We start from the raw sequence: 27,238 nt of genomic DNA, 5'->3' as shown, positions 1-27,238 counted from the left end.
TTCATCATGGACTTGAATTAAAATGCGATCCTTATATATGACATGGCTTAAAGAAAATGTGGGGTTATTCCAAAATGGGATATTATTCAGACTTAAAAAAGAAGGAAATCCTGTCCTTTGCAACGACATGGATGAACCTGGAGGGCATTATGCTAAGAGAAGTAAGCCAGAACACAAGGACAAATACTGCGTGATTCCACGCACATGAGGTCTTTAAAAGAGTCAAACTCATCACAACAGAGAGTAGGATGGTGATGGCCAGTTGTGCACAGTGAATAAGTTCTAGAGGTCTGCTCCGCAACCCTGTACCTGTAGTGAACAATACTGTATTGATCATTAAAATTTGTTAAGAGGGTAGATCTCGTGTTAAGTGTTCTCACCACAGCATCTCCCGGTGACCAGACCATCCTACGGCGTTGGATCATCACCTCTGGGGCATCTGCTTCAGACGCAGGCAAACCACAACCCATTTCCATGCCTCTGGTTTGTTAATACCCAGGACAAGGCGGCTTGATTAAAAACAAAGCAAAAACCCTAGAAGCGTTGGCAGGATAGCTCTCCCCTTGCATTTCGTCTTGTTTTCTGGAGACTGCGTTTGGTGGACTATCTATTAAACCAGCGTCTTATTTCTGTCACCTTCGACAAGCCGAGCTTTCAATCACATATGTGGATGTCTAAGGTGACTTCCTGTTCATGCTGTTGAAGTCTTTGGTTTTGTTGAGCCAATCCTTAGCTTTTTCTTATCATTTTGAAAAATAAAGGTGTATTTTTGTTGGCTAAAAGGGTTCCTGTTTACCATTATGTCAGTTACAAGTCCTTAAGAATATTCCACCCTTTGACAGCGGCCTTGAGGAACTCAAGGCACCAAGGGAAATGTTCCTTACGGGGACTTCTCATGTCACTGACCCTCTCCATTGAGTCATGACTCCAGGTATCAACGTGTAAATAAGACCACGTGTGCGCTCCTCATGCCCATGGCATTCCCACAGCACTGCTCTGTCTGCAGGGTGACACCAGCCTTCCTTCAGCTCCCCTCTCCTTCTTCCTGGCACCTACTGAGACCTTCCCCCAGAACGGCATGGGACCTCCAGGCGCTCCATCCCTGAGTGCTTTCTGGAAAATCAGAGTAAATGATGTACGGATTGGAATCCCCTGACTGGACTCCACGGCTGAATGCCCCCCAGCATGGCCTCTGGAGTCCTCTTTCCGTCTGCTCCTGACCTGGTTCCACTCCACAGGCATCCTTCCTTCAGACGCCATCTACTCTCCCTCTGGACAGGCTTCCTCATCCCAACCCTTGGCGAGCCTAATCTTGTCTGTCCCCTCGTTGGTGCCTGCCCTTCTTTCCTGCCTCCTTCTCCCCTTCCCCAAGCGCCCTGGATCTCGTGCCTTCCCTCTGTCTCAGGGACCTGCCTCCCGCCCAGTCCTTTCTTTCCGCAGCACTTCCAGTCTCCCCCTCTCTGACGGCAGCTTCCTTCAGTTTTTGTTCCTATCCTTCTACCTCGTCCATGTTAGGGACTTCTCACTACGTTCTGTGTATTTGAGATTCGAGCCATGAGAAGAGCTGGCAGAGCTGCGGGCGCTGTGTGTCTGGGGAGAAGGTGGGAGGCGCTCACGCTCATCAGAAGGTGGGCTGTGTGGCCTCTCCTGTCAACCGCTCCCCGTCCTCCATCCTCCAGGGTTTTCCCGGGCAGGGTGGAATGGGTCAGCGTCCTGGGAGGTGAGCAGAGGAAGTGGAGGGGGGCGGGGAGCCTTGCTGCTCAGCAGACAGGCTCACCCATGTTCACAGCTTAGCCACATTGCCTTACTTACTGACCGCCCACCTCCACCACTGAGCTTTTGTGGTTTTGATTCTCTAAGGGTGAGCCCCCAGTCTCCCGATAGAGGCAGCAGGGTCTCACCTGCCCCGGGAAAGGTGGAGGCGATGGGTGCCTCCGCTTCCCCTGTGGACTTTCACACGACCCTCCTGTGCGCAGCCCTCTCGTGTGTGTGGCCCTGCGGCCATGCTGCGCCCCCAGGTCAGGGACCCTCACGAGTGGGTTCTGGCTCCACTTGTTCTCTGAGTGGCTCTCTTGGTGGGCGCCTTCCAGCTCTCTCTGCTCTCACAGTCCCTTACACTCATCCCCTTCCTTCCACCTTCCAAACTCTGAGGAGGGACCCAGGTCTGCCACCAACTCTCCTCTTTGTCTGTTGGGTTCTGCATCCTTGGTTCCCTGGGCCGAGACCCAGCCACGCGGGGTGAGGGAGGCGTGGAGGTCGCGGCAGGCTTTGACAAGGCATGACACTGCGGTGGAGGGCTCACAGACATTGTGTCCTTTAATTCTTACAATAACTCCGTCCGGGAAAAGGGTTTTATTTTTTTCTACTATATTTTCTACTATTTTTATTTAGTTTCTACTTCTTTTCATGGTTGAAGTCATGAATACAATTTGTTTCTTGTTTTTTTTTTTTTACACATATTTTGTGATAATTGTGGTTTGTATAGATTTTATATTTTCATGGAATCGCTGTCCAATGGTCTACGCTCTTCCCTATAGGAATACTGACAATTACTGTTTATTATAAATAAGGACACAAGGCACATCTTTGGGCAAAGAGAGGCTGTTTTCAATATTTAGGAATTTTCCGTTTGAGTGGATTCCTGTAACTACAATGACTCTGTGGAATACTATGAGTGTTTTTAAGATTCATCAGATAAAGTTTCAAGTTGTTTACCAAAATTTAGAAATAATATTTTAAAGAGATTCTTCTCCATAACACCTCATCAACAGTTTGCAATCATAGTATTTTATCTTATCTCTGCTAACTGTATAAATATTATTTTTTTGTGTGAGCAATGCCCTGAGTTCACGTGAATTCTCTAGTTAGGTATCTAATAACGGTCTCTGCCTGAAGTTCAGAATTTTGCCTCCAAATCTTGTCGTCTCCGGACCTCTCACCTCACCTCCCCCAAACCCTCTGCCCCAACCACCCTAAATTCCTGCTCTAAACTGGCCAAGGACGTTCTCGTCTCGTGTGTCCCTCTTGCTGCCTCTGCTTTCTTCTGCCCTCTTTCCTCTCTTCCAGTTTTTACTCATCTCAAAGGACGGACCTTTGTCCCCCATCTCCTTGACTGCCCTAGATCCCTTCTGCTGACTCACCTTCCATTCGCTGATTTTCGACAATGCTTAAGTTCCAGATCAATCAGTGCAGCATTTACTGTGTTGCAGTGCTATTTGCACGATTTTTCCTCCTCTTCTTTAGCTGAGCTGCTAAGGAGCAGTTGATGGTTCTTCAGTATTCAGCAAAGAGCTTTTCAAATAATTCTAGTGTGGAAAATGCTTATTTAATGAATGAATATGACATGGGTAAATTACGAGAATTTGTGGCAGACAGACTGTAGAATACATGAATGTGGGAATATATTTATGCTGGATGGAGCAGAGATTCTGGCAACAGCACCTTTCCGTTCTAACATAGCACGTGCTGCTTTTCGTAGATCTGAGTATGTGTTATTTTTTGCAGGAGCATCTGCTTCTCCACTCAAGATACTCTGCACCCCAGAAGGAATAAGACTTCAGTGCTTCATGAAATATTTTACTGAAGAAATGAAAGTGAACTGGTATCACAAGTAAGTACAAGAGCAGTGGACCGTGGCCATGCCGTAGACAAGGGCAGTGCCCTTACAGCTGGGAGGCGAGGCTCCACAGCAACACGTCACAGCACTGACCATCCCCTTGAGACTTTGTCCTTTTGAGAAATGATGGCAGCCTTTGGCTCAGGGCAGGGGGCCATCATGGCAATGGGAGCACCAGGGAAAAGCAGAAAGATAAAGAAACGCCTGCAGGTGCCAGAGACAAATGTCTTCAACGTCTCGGTTTTGCCAAAGGCGGCTCTACTGGGAACACATTTTATCTGGAATCTAGCAGAGAGCTGATGGGAAAATAATATTTAGAAACCACGCTCCAAATTTCCAGTCTGTTGGTTTCCCACTAGATAGATGAAAAAGAAAAGGAGAAAACAAGCCCAATACTTAAACTAAAAGAGGAAAGAAAACACGATCAAGCCCTGTATAAGCAGCAGGTTTTTCTGTATTTCGTGTTCGCTGCTCTGCTGCATATCCAGGTGGGTGTGGTCACCATTAGAGCCCTTGAGACTTTCATAGAAGTCACAGCATGCAGAAGAGTACCCATCGCCCCAGCCCTTGGATATCCAGCCCCAAGCTTGTCTCTAAAACAACCAGGGAGAGGAGCAGGTCTCCGAGGAAACAGTGCTGATGGGGTCACCATCTCCTGAGCGGTAGCCGCAGACGCAGAACTTCAGAGGGGTGGACTGAGAGGGGCCGTGTCTTGTTGTCTCTCTCTCCTCTAAGTGGAAGATGTGGGCAACATTTTTAGGCCAATTTTTCCATGATGTCAGTGTTCCAAAATCTAAACTAGTGTCCACATCGTGCCTTTAGATGTTATATTTCTCTAGTTAACATTCCAAAAGATAGACTCTATGGTTATGACTGTTTCACTTTTAAAAGCATTATTTTGTTTAGGTCAATCTATTTGTGAGTAATGGAAGTGCTGAAAAGATCAATATTCTTGGGATTTTTTTTACCCTCTTTAAATGTCGACATGCTGTGCTTTTGTCTTGGATTTTATGCTTTGAAACATAAAATAATTAGATGTATTGGAGTCTTAGGGCACCTGCGTTTGGAATCTTACATATCTGTATTTTTAATAGTCTGGAACTCGGTCTCAGGTGGAGTCATTAAGGTCCCCATATGAAGGGGTCGATTAGGAAAGTGTATCAGAAGCAGGGTCCTTTTTTTGAGGAAGATTAGCCCTGAGCTAATATCCACCACCAATCCTCCTCTTTTGCTGAGGAAGACTGGCCCTGAGCTAACATCCATGCCCATCTTCCTCTACTTTATATGTGGGATGCCTGCCACAGCATGGCTTGATAAACAGCGTGTAGGTCCACACCTGGGATCTGAACCGGTGACCCCCAGGCCTGGAAGTGGAACGTTTGAACTTAACTGCTGCACCACCAGGCGGGCCCCAGGGTCTTCTTACAAAAGCTTCCAGTAACAGGAGCCTCAAAGACTGAAGCTGGAGTATTTTTGTGATATAATTGTTTATAAGGATTTATTTTTAAGACAAATGAGTAAATCTATGGTTCTAGCTGAATCAAACCTTACCCTGGAAAAGGAGAATTAATCGCTTCCTTCTCTGGGCTTCTTTGTTACTTACGGCACACTGCCTTGCAGTGAGTAAGTCATCACACACCGTTGTGAGGAGTGTTGTGTATTCCCTCATAAACCTGTCCGTCCTCAGGGAGAACCTGCTCCTGCTTCAGCTTTGTCTCCCTGTGTGTGAGCAGTGGGCTCTGGGCTGGGGGCTGTGGTGCCGAGATTCACATCCCCACATCCCGCCAGAACACACACATGCGTGCTGGTGGAGGGATGACACGTGAGCAGCAGCAAGCAGCCACTTTGTGTTCACACTTAACCCATAGGGTTTCATTTAACCCTCACAAAAGCCGTATGAGTTAGGTATTAATCCCTACGTTTCATAGATGTGGACACTGACGTTTGAGAGGACCATCGATCATTTTGTTCAAAGTCACAGGACTAGTAAGCAAAAGCGCAGGGGTTTAAACCCTAGTTGGTCTGCTTCTAGCCACTACTCAACTGAGGAATGTCTAGCCTTGAGGGAGGAGATGGGTTATAGACAGACAGACGGACTGGGGGACAAGGACACAAATCACGTCTCTGACTTATCAATAAAGTTGTACTAGATGAAAAGGTCACCAGAGACCAACGGAGGAGGTGGCAGCATCGTAAATTTCCAGGGACTCTTAACAGTGGCGTGGTTCCCATGTTTTCTCTTCTCCAAACAGAACTGTACAATAGAACAAGTATTTCTTTACAATTCAGTAACTAAAATATAACTCAGTTACATTTTACTATTTGACAATTAGACAATATTAAACTGTACATTATATTTTGAAGTTATATTCTATCGCTAAAATATAGTGTTTGATTGTATTTCACTATTTGACCATTGAATAAGTTCTTATTAGATAGCAACTGGAAAAATAGTGCGTAATGTGGAATACGATCTGCCTTTTGAGACTAAATGGCCCACTTGACAAAATCTAGGATGCTGAGGAAGTGCTGTTGAGGACTTGTGCTGTGGACACCCCAATATTTTGTGTTAATGGACGACACGGAAGCCACAGAGTATGATGAGAATTTTGTGAAGTGTGGACGTAAGCAAGGACAATTGTTCTTTGGTTAAAAATGCTGAGTAATATATCAAGGAATGGGAAAGTGCCACTTTAAAGGATGGCTCGGAAACCTATTCAAAATGAGTTAGAAGCGTACAAAGAGAAACTCAGCAAAAACATTCTCCCAATAAAGGATTTCCCCCTCTTACTCAAAGAAAAGAAATTAATATGTCATCTGGAAAGGGCCAGATCTCAAATTGTGAAAATATTGACCGCTTAAGACTTAGAAGTGTCCCAGCCACTGAAGAAATTTCATGGTGTCTTTATAGAAGAAAAAACAAGAGCTGGCTTTAATTTCAGAATTATATTTTAACGCAACTCGGGAAGCGTTGAAAACCTTCAGGGGTGCCCTGAATTCTCCGTGAACCCTTGAACTAACTGGGGGATGGGGATGCTGTTCTGCCCCGATGTCTGAGGCACCCTTCCTGCACACCCCAGGCTTGTTGGTTGTCACCTAATGTGTCACAAGAGGGGGACGGGAGGGGATCGAGTGGGAAGAGCTGAAGGAGGTGTGGAACCATCTCGGTGACCCTGTGGAGTGGCTTTCGCACTACCTTAACGGGCTCCTGGCCTGAAGCAGCTACCAAAGGTGGGAGGTTCCGATGGTCCCGTCACCCATCAGAAAACCCCAGTGTCTCCTGCCTTTGCTGTGCTGGTGACTCTGGTCAGCATGACAGCCGTGGTGGAAGGTGGCTTGTGTCGTAAGCTCCCCTCAGCCTATGCCGCCTTGTGGGGCTCTTCTTGTGGGAGGTGCTCATCCTCAATACTGTCTCCTCCAGCCAGATGCAGATATTTCCTAGCTTTTGCAATTGTTTCCATTTTATCTACCTCTTTCTTTAAACCGGGAGGCAGTAGCTGGGTGGATTTTGCTTGAACGTCTGACCACGCTGAGACGAGCAGGATTATTCATCTCCTGTTGGGACACCACGTGGCTGTTTACACTCAGACCTGTGTTCATAGCAGCCTTCAGCTGACTCAGGTTCAACCACCATCCGTAAGGAGTCGAGGACCTGCTTTCCTCGTGCGTCATCACCTGCCTTCCTCTGTGGAGCCACTGTTTATCCTAGACTTAGCTTTTAGACTTCTGAACCGTGTCAGTGCCGACTGCTTGTTTCAGTATTTAATACTTGAAAATATTTCATTTGGAGTAATTTTAGGCTTATAGAAAAGTTGCAAAGACAGTACAGAGAGTTCCTGGAGAGGCTTCACCAGCTCCCATTGATGTTGACATCAGCAAACCCGGGAAATTACCAGTGACAGGATGCTGTTCTCCAGACAACAGACCTCATGCAACTTGCACCTGTTTTCCGGGATGCCACTTTATATTTAGTTATCCCATCTCCTTAATCTCGAATCTGCAACTGCTCCCCAGTCTTTCCTTCTTTCACGACCTGGATGTTCTTCAAGACGTCTGGTGGAGTATGTCATAGAATGCCCTTCAATTTGGGTGTATCTCATGATTTCCCCTGATTAGACTGAAGTTATTCATTTTTAGTCAGAAAACAACAAAAGCGATGTTGGTATATCTTATCGCTCGGTTGGGTGGTTTGCCAGGCTTCTCCCTTGCAAAGTCACCATTTTCTTTCTTTCTTGTTTTTTTGGTGAGGAAGATTGTCCCTGAGCTAACAGCTGTTGCCCATCTTCCTTATTTTGTATGTGGGACACCACCACAGCACGGCTTGATGAGCGGTGTGTAGATTCGTACCTGGAATCCTAAACCATGAACCCTGGGCCACTGAAGCGGAGCCTGCAAACTCAACCACTAGTCACTGGGCCGGCCCCAACAAAGTCACCATTTTCCCCTTTGTAGTTAATAAATATGTTGGGGACACACTTGGGGACTTTGTAAATCTCTTTGTCCTCTTCAAACTTTTGTCCACAAATCTGAGGATTCAACAGTGAATCTTGCCACAGCAATTATGACTGAAGTTGACCTCCTGATGATCTTCGATTGCCTTCAGTCTTTCTACATTTATTAGAAGTTCCTCTTTATTGTGGAGCCCCTCTGTTGAGGAAGTGCCACCCCTCCTCCCTCATATATTTATTTCTCCAACTATCTGGTACCATCAGTGTGGACTCACGGATATTTATTTTCTTCTATGGGTATAATCCGATATTAGCCTTGTTGTCACTGTTATTACTACCTTGCTCAACTTGTCCCAACTTTGGCCCTTGGGAGCTGCTTCAGGTTGTCCCTGTGTCCTTCAACGTGCCCCCAGCTGTTTATGAGAATTTCTTCCTTCCTGGGCCTGTAGGATATTCTTGATTCCTCTCGTGCTTCCCTGCCCCAGCCTGGAATCAATGGCTTCTCCAGGAAGGCCTGTCCCTGGTATTGAAGGGTGGCTTCAGACACCAGGACCTGTGCCTCAGATGTCCCATCGCTGTGGGGTCAGTGTTCTTATGACCTCTGAGCAGATGGGGCTGGGGACTAAGGGGACACAGCCCGACTCAGGTGTGCACACTGATCGGTGCTTATTCTGTGTCTCGTTATCTGTGTATGTGTCAAATTCTGAGTTCAGGTTGATATCTTCGATTCCAGTCCATACCATGGGATTCCCTCAAGCCTCTCGCTTTCCTTACTGGTACCTTCCTTCCCCACCACGAAACCTGGCTCTCACCTATAATAGTGTGACTTACTTTTTTCAATCCTAGTATATTCACATCAAGGAGTTTCAGATTCACTAACTCACATCCTCATGAGAGACCAATTAGAAACCAGAGCACGGTGTTTTGCATGATTTGTGTGGTGTTTTGCACAGTTCTTTTCGTCTTGGCCTTGTAGAGTCCAGTGAAATACTGTTTCCTGACGTAGCTTGGTTATTTCCTTTCTTCCTCACCCTCTTCAGGGTGGTGTGCAATTCTTTTCCAGCGTAGTTAAGCTCATTTGCTACTGCCTGTGCTCTAGTTTGGGTTCCCCGCCCGTTCTCTTGGACCTCGGTCGTTTATTTTGGGGGTATGAGAAGCACAGCATGGTCTGAGGGTCGGAGCCCAGCAGAAATGTCTGCTGGCCCATCCCCGTCTGCCCCTGTTCACACCCCTTCCCCCACCCATGTGGGTAGCCAATCTGCCTGTGCCTTTTGCACAAATAACCAGACACACATCTGCTTTCTTATACTCTCCTCTTTCTTATATTAGCATAAATTTTAAATTTTTGTTTAGAATGAAGGAATCTGGTCATGTTTCGTGATCAAATAATAAAACCAAGGAAGAAGTTTTGTCAGATTTGGTCCATTTATGTCCCACAACAGAAACAAAACCCAAACAACCCAAAAAGCCAAAGTCACTATCTATGTAACAGTAGTAATTAATTCTGTGAAAAGATACCCAAGCATCCTGCAGCTGTTTTTGACTGCTAAGACTTGTTTGGCCTTCTTATAAGTTGAGTAATTTCAGTGGAAATCATGGAGGGCGTGGGGTTAGGGTGGGACATGCTGACCCAGGGGAGGAGCTGGAGACAGGAGTCCTCCTGGAGGTGGGCAGCCAGGAATGGGGGATCTGAGCCGGGGGGGATGGAGGGGACTGGTGGGGAGTGTCTGCTCCAAACTCTGCTCCTGGCTGTCTGCTTGCAAGTGGCTTCTGGAGAAAAGAATTAGTGCTCAGTCCAGAAAAGGTGAGGGGTTGCGAGAGGGGTCAGAGGTCAAGTGTGGGATTAGTGTATTTCCACTCCTAAGGGCGAGTGGCTTGTCAGGGAACCAGAAGGCTTACGGGCTGCTGAGCTCAAGGAGCAGGGCTTTCCTGCAGCCAGAGCCAAGGCTGGTGTCAGAGCCTGGAGCTCCGGCCATGGACGCAGGGGGTCTGGGAAGTGCACAAGCAGGTCAGTTGTGGTGTGGCGTGGCGTTTTGTGGACGCCCCCTCCTCAGCTGCTGCAGTGGTCTTTGCCCTTCCTCATGGCTGCGCTGACGCCGTGTGGATGCCAAAGGTCGTCACTGAAAGAAGCTCTGGGTGCAGCAGAGTGGCTTTCTTTAACTTACTCTTGAATGACAGACAGCTCCCAAGGCCAAGGGCCATCGAGGCAAGGCCAGTGGAGCAGCCGTTTGCGGTGTGTCTGTCCGTCTCTGCTGCCGCTGGACAGTGGTGTTGATCACATTGAAGTTGGGAGGACATCTGTACCTATCAGGAGCTGTTTGGTGAAAGCTCGAATTCATGGCTGCCTTTTCCATTGTCTTATATGTCCAAAAAAAAAATAAAATCGAGGTTTTTTTTCCTACAAGCAACTTGCTAACAGTAGGACAGATCACCATTGGAACAGGACATATTTCAATAGAACATAAATGCCTCTAAGGCTGAAATGATCGCCACGTCCCGAAGCATTTGTAAGGTGACTTTGGGGCCAAATGAATTTCGCCTGTTGAATGAAGCCACGTACCATGCAGCTGAGAACATGGAGACTCATCAGCTTTTCCTCACAGCTCTGACAGCTTAGGTCTCAGGCTTTCAGCTACGCCCCACCAAAGGGATTCTAGACTCCGCCTGTCTCTGTGTCGCCGCACACACAGCAGAGGCTGGAACGTCCTCACCGGTGCCTGCAGAGCACAGCAATTTCGGTGCATAATTTCGATCTTCTAGGAAGACGCATTTGAATTCGTGGAGGTAAAGCAAACAACTTCTCCCACCTGAGTCCCAAATGAGTGGCATAACGAGCCAGGGGCTGCCTCTGGTGATGCTCTGGCAGCCACGGTGTGAATGTAGCAAACTCAGGCAATCCTTTTTTACCCCCAACGGTTGCTAGCACAACTTTTGGTGCAGAGTGCAAATCCCCAGGCCTGGTGGAAACCATCCGCTTCTCAGCTGAGCAGGGAGCACGTCATGGATCCCAAAGCAACGTCCACTCCTCACAGGGAGGGCAGGTCGCGGGTCCTGTGTTTGGGACGGGCAGAGGGAGGGCCTTGGTCCTGTGTAGCAGACGGCTCACACTAAAATCCCTGCCTGGTCAGTGAGTCTTGCTTAGGAAGCCGTCGCTAATATTCGCTCCTGCGTGCGCGCACGCATGTGTGTCTCTATCTGAACTTTGAGGCGTTGAGGCCAACCTCACACCAACAGCTCCAACAAAGGGAGTGAGACCAGACATCGCAGGCCATCCGTGTTGGGAAAATGCGTCTTTCTCACTCTATTCCGCACACTTGTTAGCGGCTGTTTTCCTGGGTGTAGTACGTTAGCCGGTAAACTGTCACAGCGGCCTCCCGGCCTCCGTCCCCACCGTCTACAATGGTGACTTGCCGATTGGTCTAAAGAATACCCACTTGTCAGTGCACACAGGGGATAAAGAAGCCCCTTCATCAAGCTGTGACTTTTCGATTGCGTGCTGCTGTCTGTTTCTGTCTGCAGGTTGGCACAGATGCGCTGCTCACCGTTCTTAGCATTGTGGGGTTTGGGGTTGAACGGCTGATCCATTGCACAGTATATTTTCTTTGAAAGAGCGTTTTCCTCTGCAGAGCTGAGAATCACTATGTAAAGTCCAATTGTCTTTGGTCCATGGGAACGAGTATGTCTGAGCACTGGAATGGGTTGTCCGTCACCTTAATAATGACGATGCTGCTCTGAGCACTGGGGACAGCCCATGCTGAGCTGTGCCTCAGGTGCTGGCTGCCCCGAGCCCTCACGGCTCACAGAGCTCTGCCTTTATTATGGGCCTAATGGATTTTGTTGAATGAAAGATGTACTAGATAAATGGCTGTCGTGGTGAGGAGGGTTGGAGAATTCCTTTTCCCAAATGAACCCAGGGGATATGTGGTTACTGGCAAGAGTAACCAAACGCACCATTATAGGCGGTTCTCTGCCAGCCCCAGCACCACTGACTTTGCCGGGGTTCCACTTTCCTGGAGCTGGTGCATGACAGAAATAGACCCACATTCTGGTTTCTGTCTGTCCCAAGTCTTACTCTTCACATGCCCCTGACTATAGCTTCCACAAACCTTTCTCACTCCCTGGAGATCAAAGTAGCTTTAGGAAATAATTGACACGCATTTGAACTCCACGAGCAGGCTGGTTTTACATATTGCACATGCCGTGCAGAGTGCACACTACCTTACAAGGCAGGAATGGTATCCACTGTTTATTTTTATTTCAAGTTTTAAAAAATTGTGATAAAATATACAAAGCATAAAATTTACCATTTTAACTTTTTTTTTGTGAGGAAGATTGTCACTGAGCTAACATCTGTGCCAATCTTCCTCTGTTTTATGTGGGATGCCGCCACAGTGTGGCTTGACTAGCAGTGCTAGGTCTGTGCCCAGGATCCGAAGCTGCAAACCCCGGGCAGCTGAAGTGGAGCGTGTGAACTTAACCACTATGCCACTGGGCCGCCCCTGTTGTAACCATTTTTAAGTGTACGGCTCAGTCACATTAACTACATTCACACTGTTGTGCCACCATCACCACCATTGATCTCCAGAACTTTTTCACCTGGCAGAACTGAAACTCTGCACCAATTAGACGACTCCCCATTCCCCCATCCTCCCCTGACCCCAGCCCCTGGGACCCCCCATTCCGCCTTCTGTCTCAGTGAACGTGGCTACTCTGAGTACCTCATATAAGTGGAATCATACACTAATTGTCTTTTTGTAACTAGCTTATTTCACTTGGCATAATGCTTTCAAGTTTCATCCTTGTAGTATGTGTCAGAATTTCCCACCTTTTTAAGGCCGAATAATATTCCGTTGTATGTATAAACCACATTTTGTTTATCTATTCATCTGTCCCTGGACACTTGGGTTGCTTCCACCGTTTAGCTATTGTGAATAATGCTGTCATGAACATGGATGTACAGATACTTGGTTGAGTCCTTGCTTTCAATTCTTTTGCATACGTATCCAGAAGTGAATCCCTGGATCATATGGTAATTCTATTTTTGATTTTTTGAGGAAAAAAATGCCATACCGTATAGAATATTTTTAAGTCCATTATGTAGTGGGCAATAAGCATATATTAAATAACAATGTATCTTTAAAAACTAAGTATCAGATTTAACTTTAGAAGGTTTTCAGATATGAGCTATTGATGTAGTTAATAAATTTATAGTATCCAGCAAAACCTATTACGACATTAGCCTTGGCAAGTTAGAAAAGGCTCCACACCCAAACGTGTAATATTGTCCCATAGGTATCTCCTGCATAAAATGAGCTTCTAAATTGAAATGTGTTCGGGTTACTTTTTTAACAGAGATGCTAAGGTTGCATCTAGTGAGCACATGAGGATTGGAGGGAGTGAAGACATGGCCTGGCTGCAGATCTGTGAGCCCACGGAGAAGGATAAAGGAAAATACACTTTTGAGATTTTTGATGGCAAAGATAACCATCAGCGCTCACTGGACCTGTCTGGTCAAGGTAAGATCCTTCTTCCTTAGCATCTAGTAATTTTGTATTTAGTGATCTGTATAGATGCTGAGAGCAAAACAATCTGATTTTAACATTTTCATTCAGAGAAAATTATTTCTGAATGATCAATTTATTCACTTGGGTGTTTGTCAGTTTTCATGAAGCAGACTCACTGGGAGAGCATCCGAGTGAATGCACACAAGCCGTTTATTCACAGCCTTTGTTAAACGCATAGTAACAATAGTAACACATTGAGTAAACATGTGAAAACAGGTACTAACACAGGAATTGTTTCCTTCCAGCTTTTGATGAAGCATTTGCAGAGTTCCAGCAGCTCAAGTAAGACTTGCATGTTGGCTCGTTGTGCTGCCATCTGGGGTACCGTTGAGGTGGGGTCACTGGGCCAAGGGTGGGCACATCTGTGGAGGCCTAGGGTACCCAAGGACTGTGATGTTCCTAGGATCCGAATAAAAATGACCATTTAAGCAATTCAATACATAGAAGGGCAGGCATTCTTCTAAACTATAAGTTTATAAATCAACTTTCTAGAGTCATAATAACCCTTGTTGCTTTAAGTGATTAAAATAATGAATTTCTGAAGTAGTGATAATTATGTCAACATATCGTACAGAGAAATCTTCAGTTTCAATTTTTTTAAGACTAATTTTTTAGAGCAGTTTTAGGTTCACAGCAAAACTGGGGAAAAGGTACAGGTTTCCCCTATACCCTTCCCCCCCGGCCTCCTCCACAGTCAACAACATCCCCACCAGATAGTACATTTGTTAACAATCGATGAACCCGCACTGACACGTCATCATCACCCAGAGTCCATAGATTACATTAGGGCTCACTCTGGGTGTTGTACATTCTACGGGTTTGGATAAATGTATAATGACACGTATCCACCATTTTAGTATCATACAGAGTAGTTTCACCGCCCTTAAATCCTCTGTGCTCCATCTGTTCATTCTTCCCTCCTCCAACCGCTGGGCACCACTAGTTCTTTTACTGGCTCCACAGTTTTGCCTTTTCTAGAATCTCGTGTAGTTGAAAGCACGCAGCGTGTGGCTTTCTCAGAGTGGCTTCTTTCACTTAGTTATTTAAGTTCCTCCATGTCTTTTCATGGCTTGATAGCTCATTTCTTTTTAATCATATTCCATTGCCTACAGCAACTTTTTAAAGAATGATTGGGATTTTTAAATGAGTCTGAGTTTTAGAGTATCCAAAACTAAGAACAGTCGTTGGCCCACAGTAGTTTGTTCAATAAATATTGGTTGAAAAGATGACTAAGATAAATCAGAAACTGACCACGTAAAAAGTATCTAAAAATCTCCAATTCAATATGGTGAATTTGGTGAAAAAAACCCTCTCCAACCTACGAGTTTGAACGCCATCTTTTCTGGGGGTTTTAGCAGCTGGAAGACCGCATCTTCCCTCTCAAGGTGGGCGGTGGGCAATGGGTGACATCAGGAGCCATCTATGGACATGGTTCCTCAGATCCCGAATGTGTTCTGCTGGGAGGAAGCAAGGCGTTCATCCTCCCCGCTGCTCTCCTCTCGAGTGGACCTCTGAAGCGCGTGATGCTCCTTGCTGATGGCATTTAATTGCGTCTCTCTCTTTCTCTCCCCTCCACCCCCCCTACCTCTCAGGGCAGCGGCTTTTGCAGAGAAGAGTAAGTACATGTCGGATTATAACAAACACAATGTATTGTTTAGGGTGGGGCAAAAGGGTCCATGTTTTAGAGTGTTAATTTTGCATGTTAAGTAATGAACCGCAATCTGTCTCACTCTGACTTGAAACCACCCCACTCCGCCTCTCCACGTGGATGCTCCTAATTCTGCAAAAACGTCCCACGCCACCCGGCCCAGCTGCCGGGTCAGCCTAGCTCCTGCTTACCCACCTGCCTCCTTTCTCCTCTCGTCCTCCTCCACTTGTTCTATGTTCTCTGTGGGACGGTCAGTCAGGGGCAGCCCCAAGAGGAGACAGTTTGGCTGGTTGGAATAATTTCCTTGGGCTTTGGGCTGTAGGGTGGTCCTGGCTGCCTGGCACCCAGCCCTGAATGACTCAGGAGGAGAAATCTTGCCTCCTGGGTGCAGGGCAGGTAGAGGGGCCTGACTCTGGGTGGCTGGTGGGCACATCAAGGACAGGCCACTGGCTGGGGCCCTTTGCTGTCTCTGAGGATTGGTAACTGGGAGGGGCAGTCTCTCCCCAGCCAGGAAGGATTTTTAAGATGTCAAATATCATATTATAGTGATCATTAAAAACACATATAATACACCACCCTTGCAAAATCCTGCTCTCCAATGCCCTGGATCCCTCCGCTTCCTGGCTGAGTCGTAGACTGCGGTGTGCTCCGTGGTGAGCCCTTGATGAGTTCATCCTCTCGGGGGCCCCTCACATTCCACATCTCCCTACTGCGTTTCACGACCTTACCCTGGGCAGCATCAGGGCCTTCCTCCCTGTGTCCTTGGCACATGGTTTATCCCCCCAGGAAACACCTTTCTTGTTTGTGTGCCTTCGCCAGGAGAGCACCAGGTCCTCCCTGTGCTCGTTTTGCACCCCAGGGTGCCCAGCAGGGGCCTCTCCCTGGGGACATCTCTGTTGACAGTGACCTCACCTGAATCCCCTTCTCCTTACAGATCGTGGCAAGGTGGTTGGTGGCTTACCTGATGTGGTGACCATAATGGAGGGCAAGGTAAGGACAGACAGCTGGGCACAGTTAGGACAGCCTGGGGTTCCAACAACGCAGGCCGGTCTGAAGCTGTGGGGCTGTTGGGCCATTGGGCCAAGCACAGGGAACCTGGACAGTGGGCTACATGTTGCTCAGCCTCCAGAGGGCTGGGAGCTCCCTACCCACTGCCTGCCTGGCTTAGGCTGCCTCTGATAACCCTCGTATGGTCAAGGGATAGAGAGTTTAATCTTCTGAATCCACAAATGACCCCTTGCAACCATGTGCGTGACTCAGGCACCGCAAAGCAGGTGTTGCGGCAACTCTTGTTTCCAGGCCTGTGCGGCCACCTGCTTCTCATGCACCTGGTCCTGGGTGTTCAAAGGAATAATCGACTGGGATCAGGTGGGCCACACCCATACCCACCTTCAAGAAGGTGGGAACCACTCTCTTCAAGTGTGAAATGAAAAAAAAAAATCTCTGCTCCATTTTTTAAGGTCATTTTGGAACATATAATGGAAACTACTTATTGAGGTTTTAATTTGTTACCTGTCAGTGGAATTACTGATGTGTAATGGGGTACTTCAGAGATTCTATCTCAACGTTATGGGGACATGGGTACCTGAGAGAATTTTATTAAGCCAAAATACAAAAATTTATAGACTTTTTCTTTAGTGCTAAAAAAAGCCTAGAGTCAGAGGCAGAATAGTCGTGAATCTCACAATAAAGACGTAATTGAGAAATTAGCAATAGTGTTACTCTCCCATAGGCCGGAAGTACATTTTAAGGAAGTGTTAACAATGCATTTGCTGCATCTGATTTACTGCAAGACAAATACTCTCTGGGTTTTCCAGAGGAATTGGTAAAATGGATCCATAAGTCTGAATATAAAGGAAATTTAGAAACAGGCTAAACGTATCTACTCTCATATGTAGAGCTTGCTTACCTTCAAATTCTTTAATTAACTTAAGCCATGGATTAATGCTGAGAATAAATAGAAAAAAAATTACCATTGATTTTTCTCATGAGCTGCCACATGAAACTGTGAAGTTCTTTGCATCCTGCTCTTTTTCGATCCCTGGTGTCTAGCATGGTGCTTACATATATAAAGAGCGGGTTCACTAAATGAATGATGGGAAAGACAGATAAAGACAACTGGGTGTGAGGGAGGGCCCATCTCACTCAGAGGCAATCTGACTTTTCGGTTTCTAACTCTCCCTCTCTGCCCACCCGTCCCTCTCGAAGACCTTGAATCTGACCTGCACGGTGTTTGGAAACCCTGACCCCGAAGTGGTGTGGTTCAAGAATGACAAGGACATCGAGCTCAGTGAACACTTCTCCGTCAAGGTGGAGCAGGCCAAGTACGTCAGCTTGACCATCAAGGGGGTGACCTCCGAGGATTCCGGCAAGTACAGCATGAACGTCAAGAACAAGTACGGGGGTGAGAAGATTGACGTCACCATCAGCGTATACAAACACGGGGAAAAGATCCCAGACGTGTCGCCGCCCCAGCAGGCCAAGCCGAAGCTCATACCAGCGTCTGCCTCCCAATAAAGGGAGTAGCCACCTGGAGATGGAAAAAAATGCCTGAAAGTCATTGGAACGCTGTGTGCTTGTTCCAAAGGGGTGACGGAGCAATGTCCTATGTGGCCTGATCATTGATCGTGCATTGTGCTTTTAATTTTGGTATTTGGTTACTATTAGTTTATGTCCATCGAAAGGGAAGAGCTAATGTTTGCCATAAGGCTATACAACTTCGTTTGCACATTCTTGAGGGAGAATGGGCTGGAAGATGACAGCCATTGATACGGGCACCTGGCGGTCTGTGCAAAGCCACTGTCCACACTGGCAGCTGTAGTCTTGGGTGCTGACGAGATCCAGCAGCTCTGAAATCATGGTTGTAGAGCCTTTTAAGCATGTGTTAGTTGGTTATGCTCAGTTTTCTCTTGCTTCAGACTAATAAAACTTGAAAAGGCAACTGGTTGTGGCTTTCCTGTTGCGAATCGTACCTACTGACATCTTCTTACACTTCTGGCTCGTTTCATTATGGATGATTGTGCAGTTTCACAGCTGGTAGTGTGCAAACAATGTGCCCACAACCCTGAGAGCCCGGGACGGTCAACCCCACTCGAGGTAGAGCTCCCTCCCACGGCCTGATGCCTGAGGGCTGGGTGACAGGCACCTGAACCTGGCCAGGAGAGGACCCAGAAGGGCATAATGCCAGAGAAGCTGTCCAGCTTGTGCAGGCTTAGAAATGCCAAGTGGGGATGGTGAATCTAGAAATCTCAGTTGAGGAAACCAAAATGCATAAATGGCTCTGTTCTTTTTCAGTGTGCTAATTGGCTAGTAAGGGACTTCAAAAGAAAGGAAACACTCATTCGAAATGATCGCTGTAGTAGTCACAGAGGGAAAGTTAAACCTTGGCTGACTGCAGAAGGTCTCTCGGTGAGGTTAAAAAGAGGGCAGAGGATGAACATACCCTTTCTTTGAACTTTTTCTTCCTTTTTTGGAAAGCGGCTGAGATTCCTCTGGCACAAAAATGCCATCTCAATATTTTAGTTTTATATGAAACATATTGCTATATAACAGGAAAAGCTTTGATAGTTCAGAATATTTTCTCTCTCTGCATCGTTAAGGTCAATCCCAACTCTAGGATATTGTGTTATATTTTCCTAAGGTAATAAAAGAACTCACGAAATTTAAATATGTCCCTAATAACACCAGCCAGCTGAGCAGGTTTCCATAGCAGGTAAAGCGAGCATCAGCAAGAATTTTTAAAATTATTTTTACCTTCTCTGTTGTGCAGGTAAACTTTAGCTGAGTTTGTTATTATTGCATAGCGGAGAGTATATCTAAAAACTCTCTTGGCAAGGGAAAGCCTAGACTGATTTTTGTATATTTGACCTTTATTTAGTTAATCAGAACTCACTCACTTTCCAGTTTAAGTAGTCATTTTTGTTTAGTAATCGTGGTTCATGGGAAAGAATGAACTGGTTGTGAATTTTTTAAAGCCATATAATTTTTTTAAGTAGACTTTACTTTTTAGGTTCATGGCAAAATTCAGAGGAAGATACACAGATTTCCCATAGACCGCCTGACCCCCTAAGATGCACAACCTCCCCTTTATCAACATCCCAGCAGATGGCACATTTGTTACAATTGATGTACCTTTATTGACACGTCATCTTCACCCACAGTCCATAGTTTAAATCAGAGTTCACTCTCGATATCCAACATTCTCTGGGTTTGGACGAATCTATACTCATATGCATTCACCATTACAGTATCACACAGAGTAGTTTCGCTGCCCCAGGAACCCTCTGCCCTCCGCCTTTTCATCTCTCCATCCCCACAACCCTGGCAACTGATCTCTTTACTGTCTCCATAGTTTTGACTTATATTTTTAAAATATGCTTTTTATTTTTGAATAATTTTAGGTTTACAGAAAAGATGCAAAAACCGTGCAGAGGTTCCCACGTACCTCCCATGCAATGTTTCCCATTGTTAACATAGTGCAATTCCGTGGTACCTTTGCCAAAACAAAGGGACTGACGTTGGTATGTTAACTATTAACTCAGCTCCAGATGGCATTGGATTTCCCTGGGTTGCTCCTTGGTGCCCTCTCTGCCCCAGGATCCCATCAGGACACCACGTTGCGTTAGTTGTCACTTCTGCCCAGTCCCCTCTGGTCTGTGGCAGTCTCTGTCTTCCCTTGATTAGACGGGGGCTCTGGGCTTTTGGGAGGCAGACCCCAGCAGGGAGGTGCCCTTCTAGTCACATTCTGATTATAACTTTGGGTTACAATCCAATACTCTGCTCTTTCTTTTGTCGCCCAGATGGTTCCAGCATTGGCCCTTGGGCGCTCTTCTGGGGCTACTCTGGGCCCTTCTGCCGTTGCTTTTCCAGCACGTCCTTATCTCTCACACTGCCGGACACTCCCTGCTCATCTTGCCTTTCCATACCCAGACTCAGCCATTTCTCCAAGGACTCCTGGACCCTTTTATTGGAGAATGGGATTTAGAAGCCAAGGTCTGGGCGCTGGGGGTTATTTAATATTTTTTTAATCACATATTACACACCTTTCCCCTGCCATATTTATGCAGATATCTTGCCACATAGGTAATGTCACTATGATTATCAATTACTCCCTGGGAGGCAGGATGTGAGGAACTAAGTACCTGGGAAAGATATCTAGGTCATCTAGGAAGCCCTGGGCTTCTCCTCTCTCTGAGGAAGTGCTGTCTACCCTTCACTCTGTAGAGTCCATCCCTGTGTTGGGAGGAAGCACTGACTTAGGACCAAGAAGCGGGAGGTGGTTAGAGCTCGTCGCTCAGCTAGGGGAAGCCGCCGGGTCTCGGTGAGCCTGCCATCCTCCACCTGAAGGCACGTTCATGTCACAGCGGTGAGATGACGCAGATTCCAGAATCGAAAACGCTCTGAGAAGTACAAAGCAGTTGGCTGAGGTACTGATTGTGTGAAAAAGAATGTATTTAATTTCAGAACCACGTGAGAGTCCATTTCATACGTTGTACACGTCACACTCTCTGCCCCCTAACACTTTGGTTCAAGTTTCTCAAGAACAAGGTCTTCTCTCACGCTGTCATAGTACAGTTATCAAACAAAGGGAACTGACCTTTGACACAGCACTTTCATCCATAACCTTCCCCTAACCTTGCCGGTCACCCAGTAACATCCTCTGGATGGTGTTCCCCCGAGTCCAGGATCCAGGCTGGGACCATGTGCTGCATTTAGTTGTCGCATCTTTTGACTTTCCTCAAATCTGGGACAGTTCCTCAGCCCTTCTTTGTCTTTAATTACACTGTAAATTTTGAAGAGTACAGGTCAGTTATTTTATGGAGTATTTCCCCATCTGGGTTTGCGATGTTTCCTCATGATTAAATTGAAGCCACGCATCCCTGGTTGTGTTACTGTTTGGGTTAGTCAGAGTTCTCTAGAGAAACAGAACCAATAGGATATAGATAGATAGATAGACAGAGGACAGACATAAGAGGAGATTTCTCACAGGAATTGGTCATGTAGTTATGGGGGCCAAGAAGTTCCCCCTCTGTTGTCTGCCAACTGGAGACCCAAGAAGCCACTGGTAAAACTCAGCCTGGATCCAAAGGCCAGAGAGTTGGGGGTGAGGGAGGAGAGCTGATGGTCTGAGTCTCCATACAAGTCGAAAAGCCTGAGAACCCGGAGCTTTGACGTCCGAGGGCAGAGGATGGATGTGTCAGCTCAAGCAGAGAGAGGGAATTCACCCTTCCTCCACATTTTTGTTATATTCAGGCTCTCAGTGGATTGGAGGATGCCCACCTCACTGGGCAGGGCAGATCTTCTCTACTCAGCCACCAATGCAAACGCTAATCTCTTCCAGAGACACCCTCACAGACACGCTGAGAAATAGCTTTAGCAGCTCTCTGGGCACTCCTTAGCCCCAGAAAGTTGACACATAAACTACCCATCACACTGCAACGGTGGTGTGCTGTCCTTCCAGGCGGCCCATTCAGAAGCACACAATGCCATCTGTTCTTCATGGTGATGTTAATTTCAGCCCATGATGAGAGTGGTCAGGCTTCTCCATTCGACACTGCATGGTGACTATGTGTCCCCTTGTTGCTCATAGGCCCTGGGGAGACACCACAAGGTCATGGAAACATCCTGCTTCTCCTCACCTTCCCACCTAGGTGTGGCATCCATTGATAGTTCTCGTCTGAATCGAGCTTTGCTCTAATGCCTTAAAGGATGACGTTTCTGACAGCAGCACCCTCCACATTTCTCATTCAGCATTCTGCTCTTCTCTAGCCATCACTCATCCATGTATTTCTTCATCTATATCGATTTTTACATCTATGTGAAGATCTATATTTATCCATCATCAGACTAGGCTTATGGATTGTCTTATGTCACAAGGGATTGTGACATTTTACTGTCCTTATTTATTCTTAGGCCCAAATTGTCCAAATTCAGCTGGAATGACTTGTTCGGGATTTGGTGCTTAGTGTGGGATTTCCATTTTGGGGGTGATCTTGTCTGTGCGTCACCTCCATCTCCCACCTCTGCTCCTTCTTCACAGTCTCTGTGGCTTCCTCTCTCCCACTTTCGGCATCCACAGACTGGAATTTGGTGTGTGCTTTCCCACTGGTAATCTGAAGTTTGTGGTGACCTCTGTCCCTGGAGAATGCTCATGTCAAGGTTCTTATGTGTGCTCATTTTTGCTCCTTGCTGCAGTATGAACAGCTCATGACTGAAGATACAGGAAGATACAGTCTTCCTTCTGTTTCACAACCATAGGCGTCAGCTCACTTCAACCCCCTGTAAAAACAAAGTTTGTGGTGGCCCAGGGTCCTGCACTGAATCCCAGCTCAGTGACTGGCCAGCTTTTTTATTAGGGGCAACTCACTTGGACTCTTTGTGCCTTGTTTTCTTTTAACTACAAAAATGGAGGAGATGATGCCTTTTATGAGGGAGTGTGATGTGTGTTCTGATAGCTCGGTGATACCAAGAGTGAATTTTGGATTTAGATGATTACGAAATGTGGTGGTTAGAGGTGGAAGTGGGGCTTTTTAAATAAATCAACCATCTGTTAAAAATGTCTATCAGTTCAACAGTTTCTATGGCGGTCGCGTGAGAATAGACACAAATTAATATAAGTCAACCATGGAAGGAGGCTCTGAGACTCTGAGCCTGAGAGAAAAATAGGTTGAGCATATGGGAATGTAAATAATTGAAACATGACTCAGCATTCATAAAAATTTGGCTTCATCAAACTAGTAATGTTGCCAGTCATCAGCTTCCAAAACTGAGACAAGAGCTAATACGCGTATAGCAGCTTAAGTATTCTTGCTAGCTCCCTATCACTCAAAGGATGTATTAATGCTTCCGAGTATCTATCTGAAGGAAATGAAATCACTATCTTGAAGAGATCTCTGCACCTTGCTCTTCATTGCAGCATTATTCACAATAGTCAAGATATAGAAACAAACTGTGCATGGATGAATGGATAAGGAAGACGTGGTATATATACAATGGAAAATTATTCAGCCATGAGAAAGAAGGAAATCCTTACATTTGCAAAACACGGATGAACCTTGAAGGCGTTATGCTAAGTGAGATAAGTCAGACAGAGAAACACAAATACGGTATGATCTGACTTATATGTGGAATCTCATAAAAGCTAAACGCATAGAAACAGAGAGTAGAAGGGTTGTTGCCAGGAGCTGCAGGTTGGGGAAAATGGGGAGTTGTTGGTCAAAGGGTATAAATTTCTAGCTATTAAGATGAGCAAGTTCTGGAGGTCTAATGTACAGCATGGTGACTATAGTTAACAATGCTGGATTGTATACTTGAGGGTTGCTAAGAGAGTAGATCTTAAGTGTATTCAACACACACACAATGGTAATTATGTGAGGCGAAGGCTGTCTTAACTAACCTTATGTGGTAATCGTTTTGTAGTATATATGCATATCAAATCATCATCTTGTACACCTTAAACTTACACTACTTCATATGTCAATTGTATCTCCAGAAAAATGGGGGGAAAATGTGTTAACGTGTTAAACTCATGTGGGAAATAAATATTTTGCATCTTCTAAAAGTAAAAAATTAAGACTGTCCACATCCTATTTTTAAGAAATAATTTTGAAACCACCTCATTCATTTTCACGTCACTACTCTCAGTCCCAGCCAGAAAGAAATTTGTGAGATTAGAGAAGGGTTGGAGATTCCCTTCTGAGAGCCCTGTTTTTTTCCCAAATGTAGAGGGGGTATTGGTCCCAGGAGAACTTTCTGCAAGGCAGAATGCCCAGGATCGGGGAGGGATCGCCCATTTTGCAGTATTCAGCACACCTCACCTTATGTCACACAAACCCTGAACACCAAGATGCTCTGCAGAGAAACAGACGGGAACTTATGTCCTTTACAAAAGAATGTGCTACTTTGAAAAGGACAAACATTAAAATTCACCCTATTCCTGATACTGCATTGCAGCTGCATTCCATTTTGGGAAATGGAGGCCCATTCTAGATATTTACTTCCATGGCCCAGAGTGTGAACAGATGCCATTGATAGAGGTGAAATGTCATAGTCCACCTCGTTCAGTGGGTGATAAATGTGCTGCTTTCAGTAAAACACGTATTTTTTTCCTACAAAATGTTTTAACCCATTTCAGGAGTTTTAACCAGGAGTCTGCAGTGGGAATCCACATCAGAACATTAATGACTTAGAAAATTAAAAATCATAAATAAATATAGAAATTAAATTTCATAAAAAGTGCACTCTCAATAATGATGGCATTAAATAAATGAAGAGATGCAGATTTGTGACAAAAAGTACTGACAGTGTTCCACTAGTGGGGGATGTTTGTTATAAAAGTGTTCTTTAAAAAAATTGATTCAAGCTATTTTTGAACTAACTGAAGGTAGGTTTATATGTGCATCAATCAGGACAAAGTTAAGGCTTCCACACTATTTCATAGAGAGTCTTCTCTTACATTCCAGGTTCCAGGTTAGTCCTTGAGAGATATTAGCATTTCTATGGGTTTCTAAAGACCTTGAAGTGCTGCATTTACAATGTGAGAAGGGACTCCTTTCCTTCTGTTCTCTCAATCCCAGCTGAAAGGCAGGTCTGTGCTACTGTGTTCTCAGTTCTCACATGAGTGGGGCCATCCATGACCACTCAGACTTACGTGGTTCTCCCGCCCTTTTCTCAAGGGGAATGGAGATAACGAAGGGCAATGGAGAGGAAAGAGAATGGGAAAGATTAAGGTGAATGGAGATGATGAAGGGTGATGGAGATGATGAAGGAGAATGGAGACAATGAAGGGGGAAGGAGATGATGAAGGGGGATGGAGATGATGAAGGGGGATGGAGATGATGAAGGGGGAGGGAGATGATGAAGGGGGATGGAGATGATGAAGGGGGAAGGAGATGATGAAGGGGGATGGAGATGATGAAGGGGGATGGAGATGATGAAGGGGGAGGGAGATGATGAAGGGGGATGGAGATGATGAAGGGGGATGGAGATGATGAAGGGGGATGGAGAGGATGAAGGGGGAGGGAGATGATGAAGGGGGAAGGAGATGATGAAGGGGGATGGAGATGATGAAGGGGGAAGGAGATGATGAAGGGGGATGGAGATGATGAAGGGGGATGGAGATGATGAAGGGGGATGGAGATGATGAAGGGGGAGGGAGATGATGAAGGGGGATGGAGAGGATGAAGGGGGATGGAGATGATGAAGGGGGATGGAGAGGATGAAGGGGGATGGAGATGATGAAGGGGGATGGAGATGATGAAGGGGGATGGAGAGGATGAAGGGGGAGGGAGATGATGAAGGGGGATGGAGATGATGAAGGGGGAAGGAGATGATGAAGGGGGATGGAGATGATGAAGGGGGATGGAGATGATGAAGGGGGAGGGAGATGATGAAGGGGGATGGAGATGATGAAGGGGGATGGAGATGATGAAGGGGGATGGAGAGGATGAAGGGGGAGGGAGAGGATGAAGGGGGAGGGAGATGATGAAGGGGGAAGGAGATGATGAAGGGGGATGGAGATGATGAAGGGGGAAGGAGATGATGAAGGGGGATGGAGATGATGAAGGGGGATGGAGATGATGAAGGGGGATGGAGATGATGAAGGGGGAGGGAGATGATGAAGGGGGAAGGAGATGATGAAGGGGGATGGAGATGATGAAGGGGGATGGAGAGGATGAAGGGGGAGGGAGATGATGAAGGGGGATGGAGATGATGAAGGGGGAAGGAGATGATGAAGGGGGATGGAGATGATGAAGGGGAATGGAGATGATGAAGGGGGATGGAGAGGATGAAGGGGGAAGGAGATGATGAAGGGGGAAGGAGATGATGAAGGGGGATGGAGATGATGAAGGGGGAAGGAGATGATGAAGGGGGATGGAGATGATGAAGGGGAATGGAGATGATGAAGGGGGTTGGAGATGATGAAGGGGGATGAAGATGATGAAGGGGGAGGGAGGAAGTGGAATGGAGATGATGAAGGGGGATGGAGATGATGAAGGGGGAGGGAGATGATGAAGGGGGAAGGAGATGATGAAGGGGGAGGGAGATGATGAAGGGGGAGGGAGATGATGAAGGGGGAAGGAGATGATGAAGGGGGATGGAGATGATGAAGGGGGATGGAGATGATGAAGGGGGATGGAGATGATGAAGGGGGATGGAGATGATGAAGGGGGAAGGAGATGATGAAGGGGAATGGAGATGATGAAGGGGGAGGGAGATGATGAAGGGGGATGGAGATGATGAAGGGGGATGGAGATGATGAAGGGGAATGGAGATGATGAAGGGGGTTGGAGATGATGAAGGGGGTTGGAGATGATGAAGGGGGATGGAGATGATGAAGGGGGAGGGAGGAAGTGGAATGGAGATGATGAAGGGGGATGGAGATGATGAAGGGGGAGGGAGATGATGAAGGGGGATGGAGATGATGAAGGGGGATGGAGATGATGAAGGGGGATGGAGATGATGAAGGGGGTTGGAGATGAATGCAGGACTTTGCAGGACCTGTCATTGGCTCATCTTTCTTTTCAGGGATTGGAGAAGTGAGTCCTGAGTCAACACGAAAGAGTCCAAACACACGCCACTTTTTGTTCTCACACACCTGGACAGATTCTCTCTGCAGTGGTCAGCTGATGTCCCACTAGCTCCAAAATGCCTTCTCTTTAAGATGTCTGGAAATTTCTAGACTCTGACCAAGACCACCTTACCATTGCCCTCAGCCTGATTAAATGTTAGACGGGTGTCTTCCCGGCTCGAGCCTTCAACTGTCTTTGAGACGGATGTAAATCTTCTCACAGCCACTTGCCAGTTTTATCACCCAGGACTGTCTTTCTCAAGGACCAGGAGCAAGCCTCTGAAGGGTAACCATCAAGGACGATGGGAGTTCCTGTGGGAGGTCAGTGTGTAACTTCAGTCAGCACCAAGTGGCCAACCCAGCCCAGTCACAGTGACCAGCCTGTCGCAGCCC

At 46.4% G+C, this 27,238-nt stretch overlaps 1 protein-coding gene across 12 annotated transcripts in view; it reads left to right on the top strand.

Moving 5' to 3' along the window:
- Positions 1-18,217, top strand: part of MYOM2 (myomesin 2) — a 93,472-nt gene extending 75,255 nt beyond the window's left edge. For all 12 annotated transcript variants that reach the window (XM_070252790.1, XM_005606427.4, XM_001495857.6 and 9 more), the window contains 6 exons: positions 3,505-3,610; positions 13,417-13,580; positions 13,874-13,910; positions 15,221-15,243; positions 16,211-16,266; positions 17,485-18,217. In XM_070252790.1, the coding sequence (XP_070108891.1) occupies positions 3,505-3,610; positions 13,417-13,580; positions 13,874-13,910; positions 15,221-15,243; positions 16,211-16,266; positions 17,485-17,793 (695 nt within the window). In that variant the 3' untranslated portion in view covers positions 17,794-18,217. The remainder of the gene's footprint in view (positions 1-3,504; positions 3,611-13,416; positions 13,581-13,873; positions 13,911-15,220; positions 15,244-16,210; positions 16,267-17,484) is intronic.
- Positions 18,218-27,238: the final 9,021 nt, after the last annotated feature.

The sequence above is a fragment of the Equus caballus genome, chromosome 27 (assembly GCF_041296265.1).
Source record: "Equus caballus isolate H_3958 breed thoroughbred chromosome 27, TB-T2T, whole genome shotgun sequence".
Classification (NCBI taxonomy): domain Eukaryota; kingdom Metazoa; phylum Chordata; class Mammalia; order Perissodactyla; family Equidae; genus Equus; species Equus caballus.
Note: the sequence above shows the minus strand (reverse complement) of the source record. Positions and strands in the feature narration are given on the sequence as shown.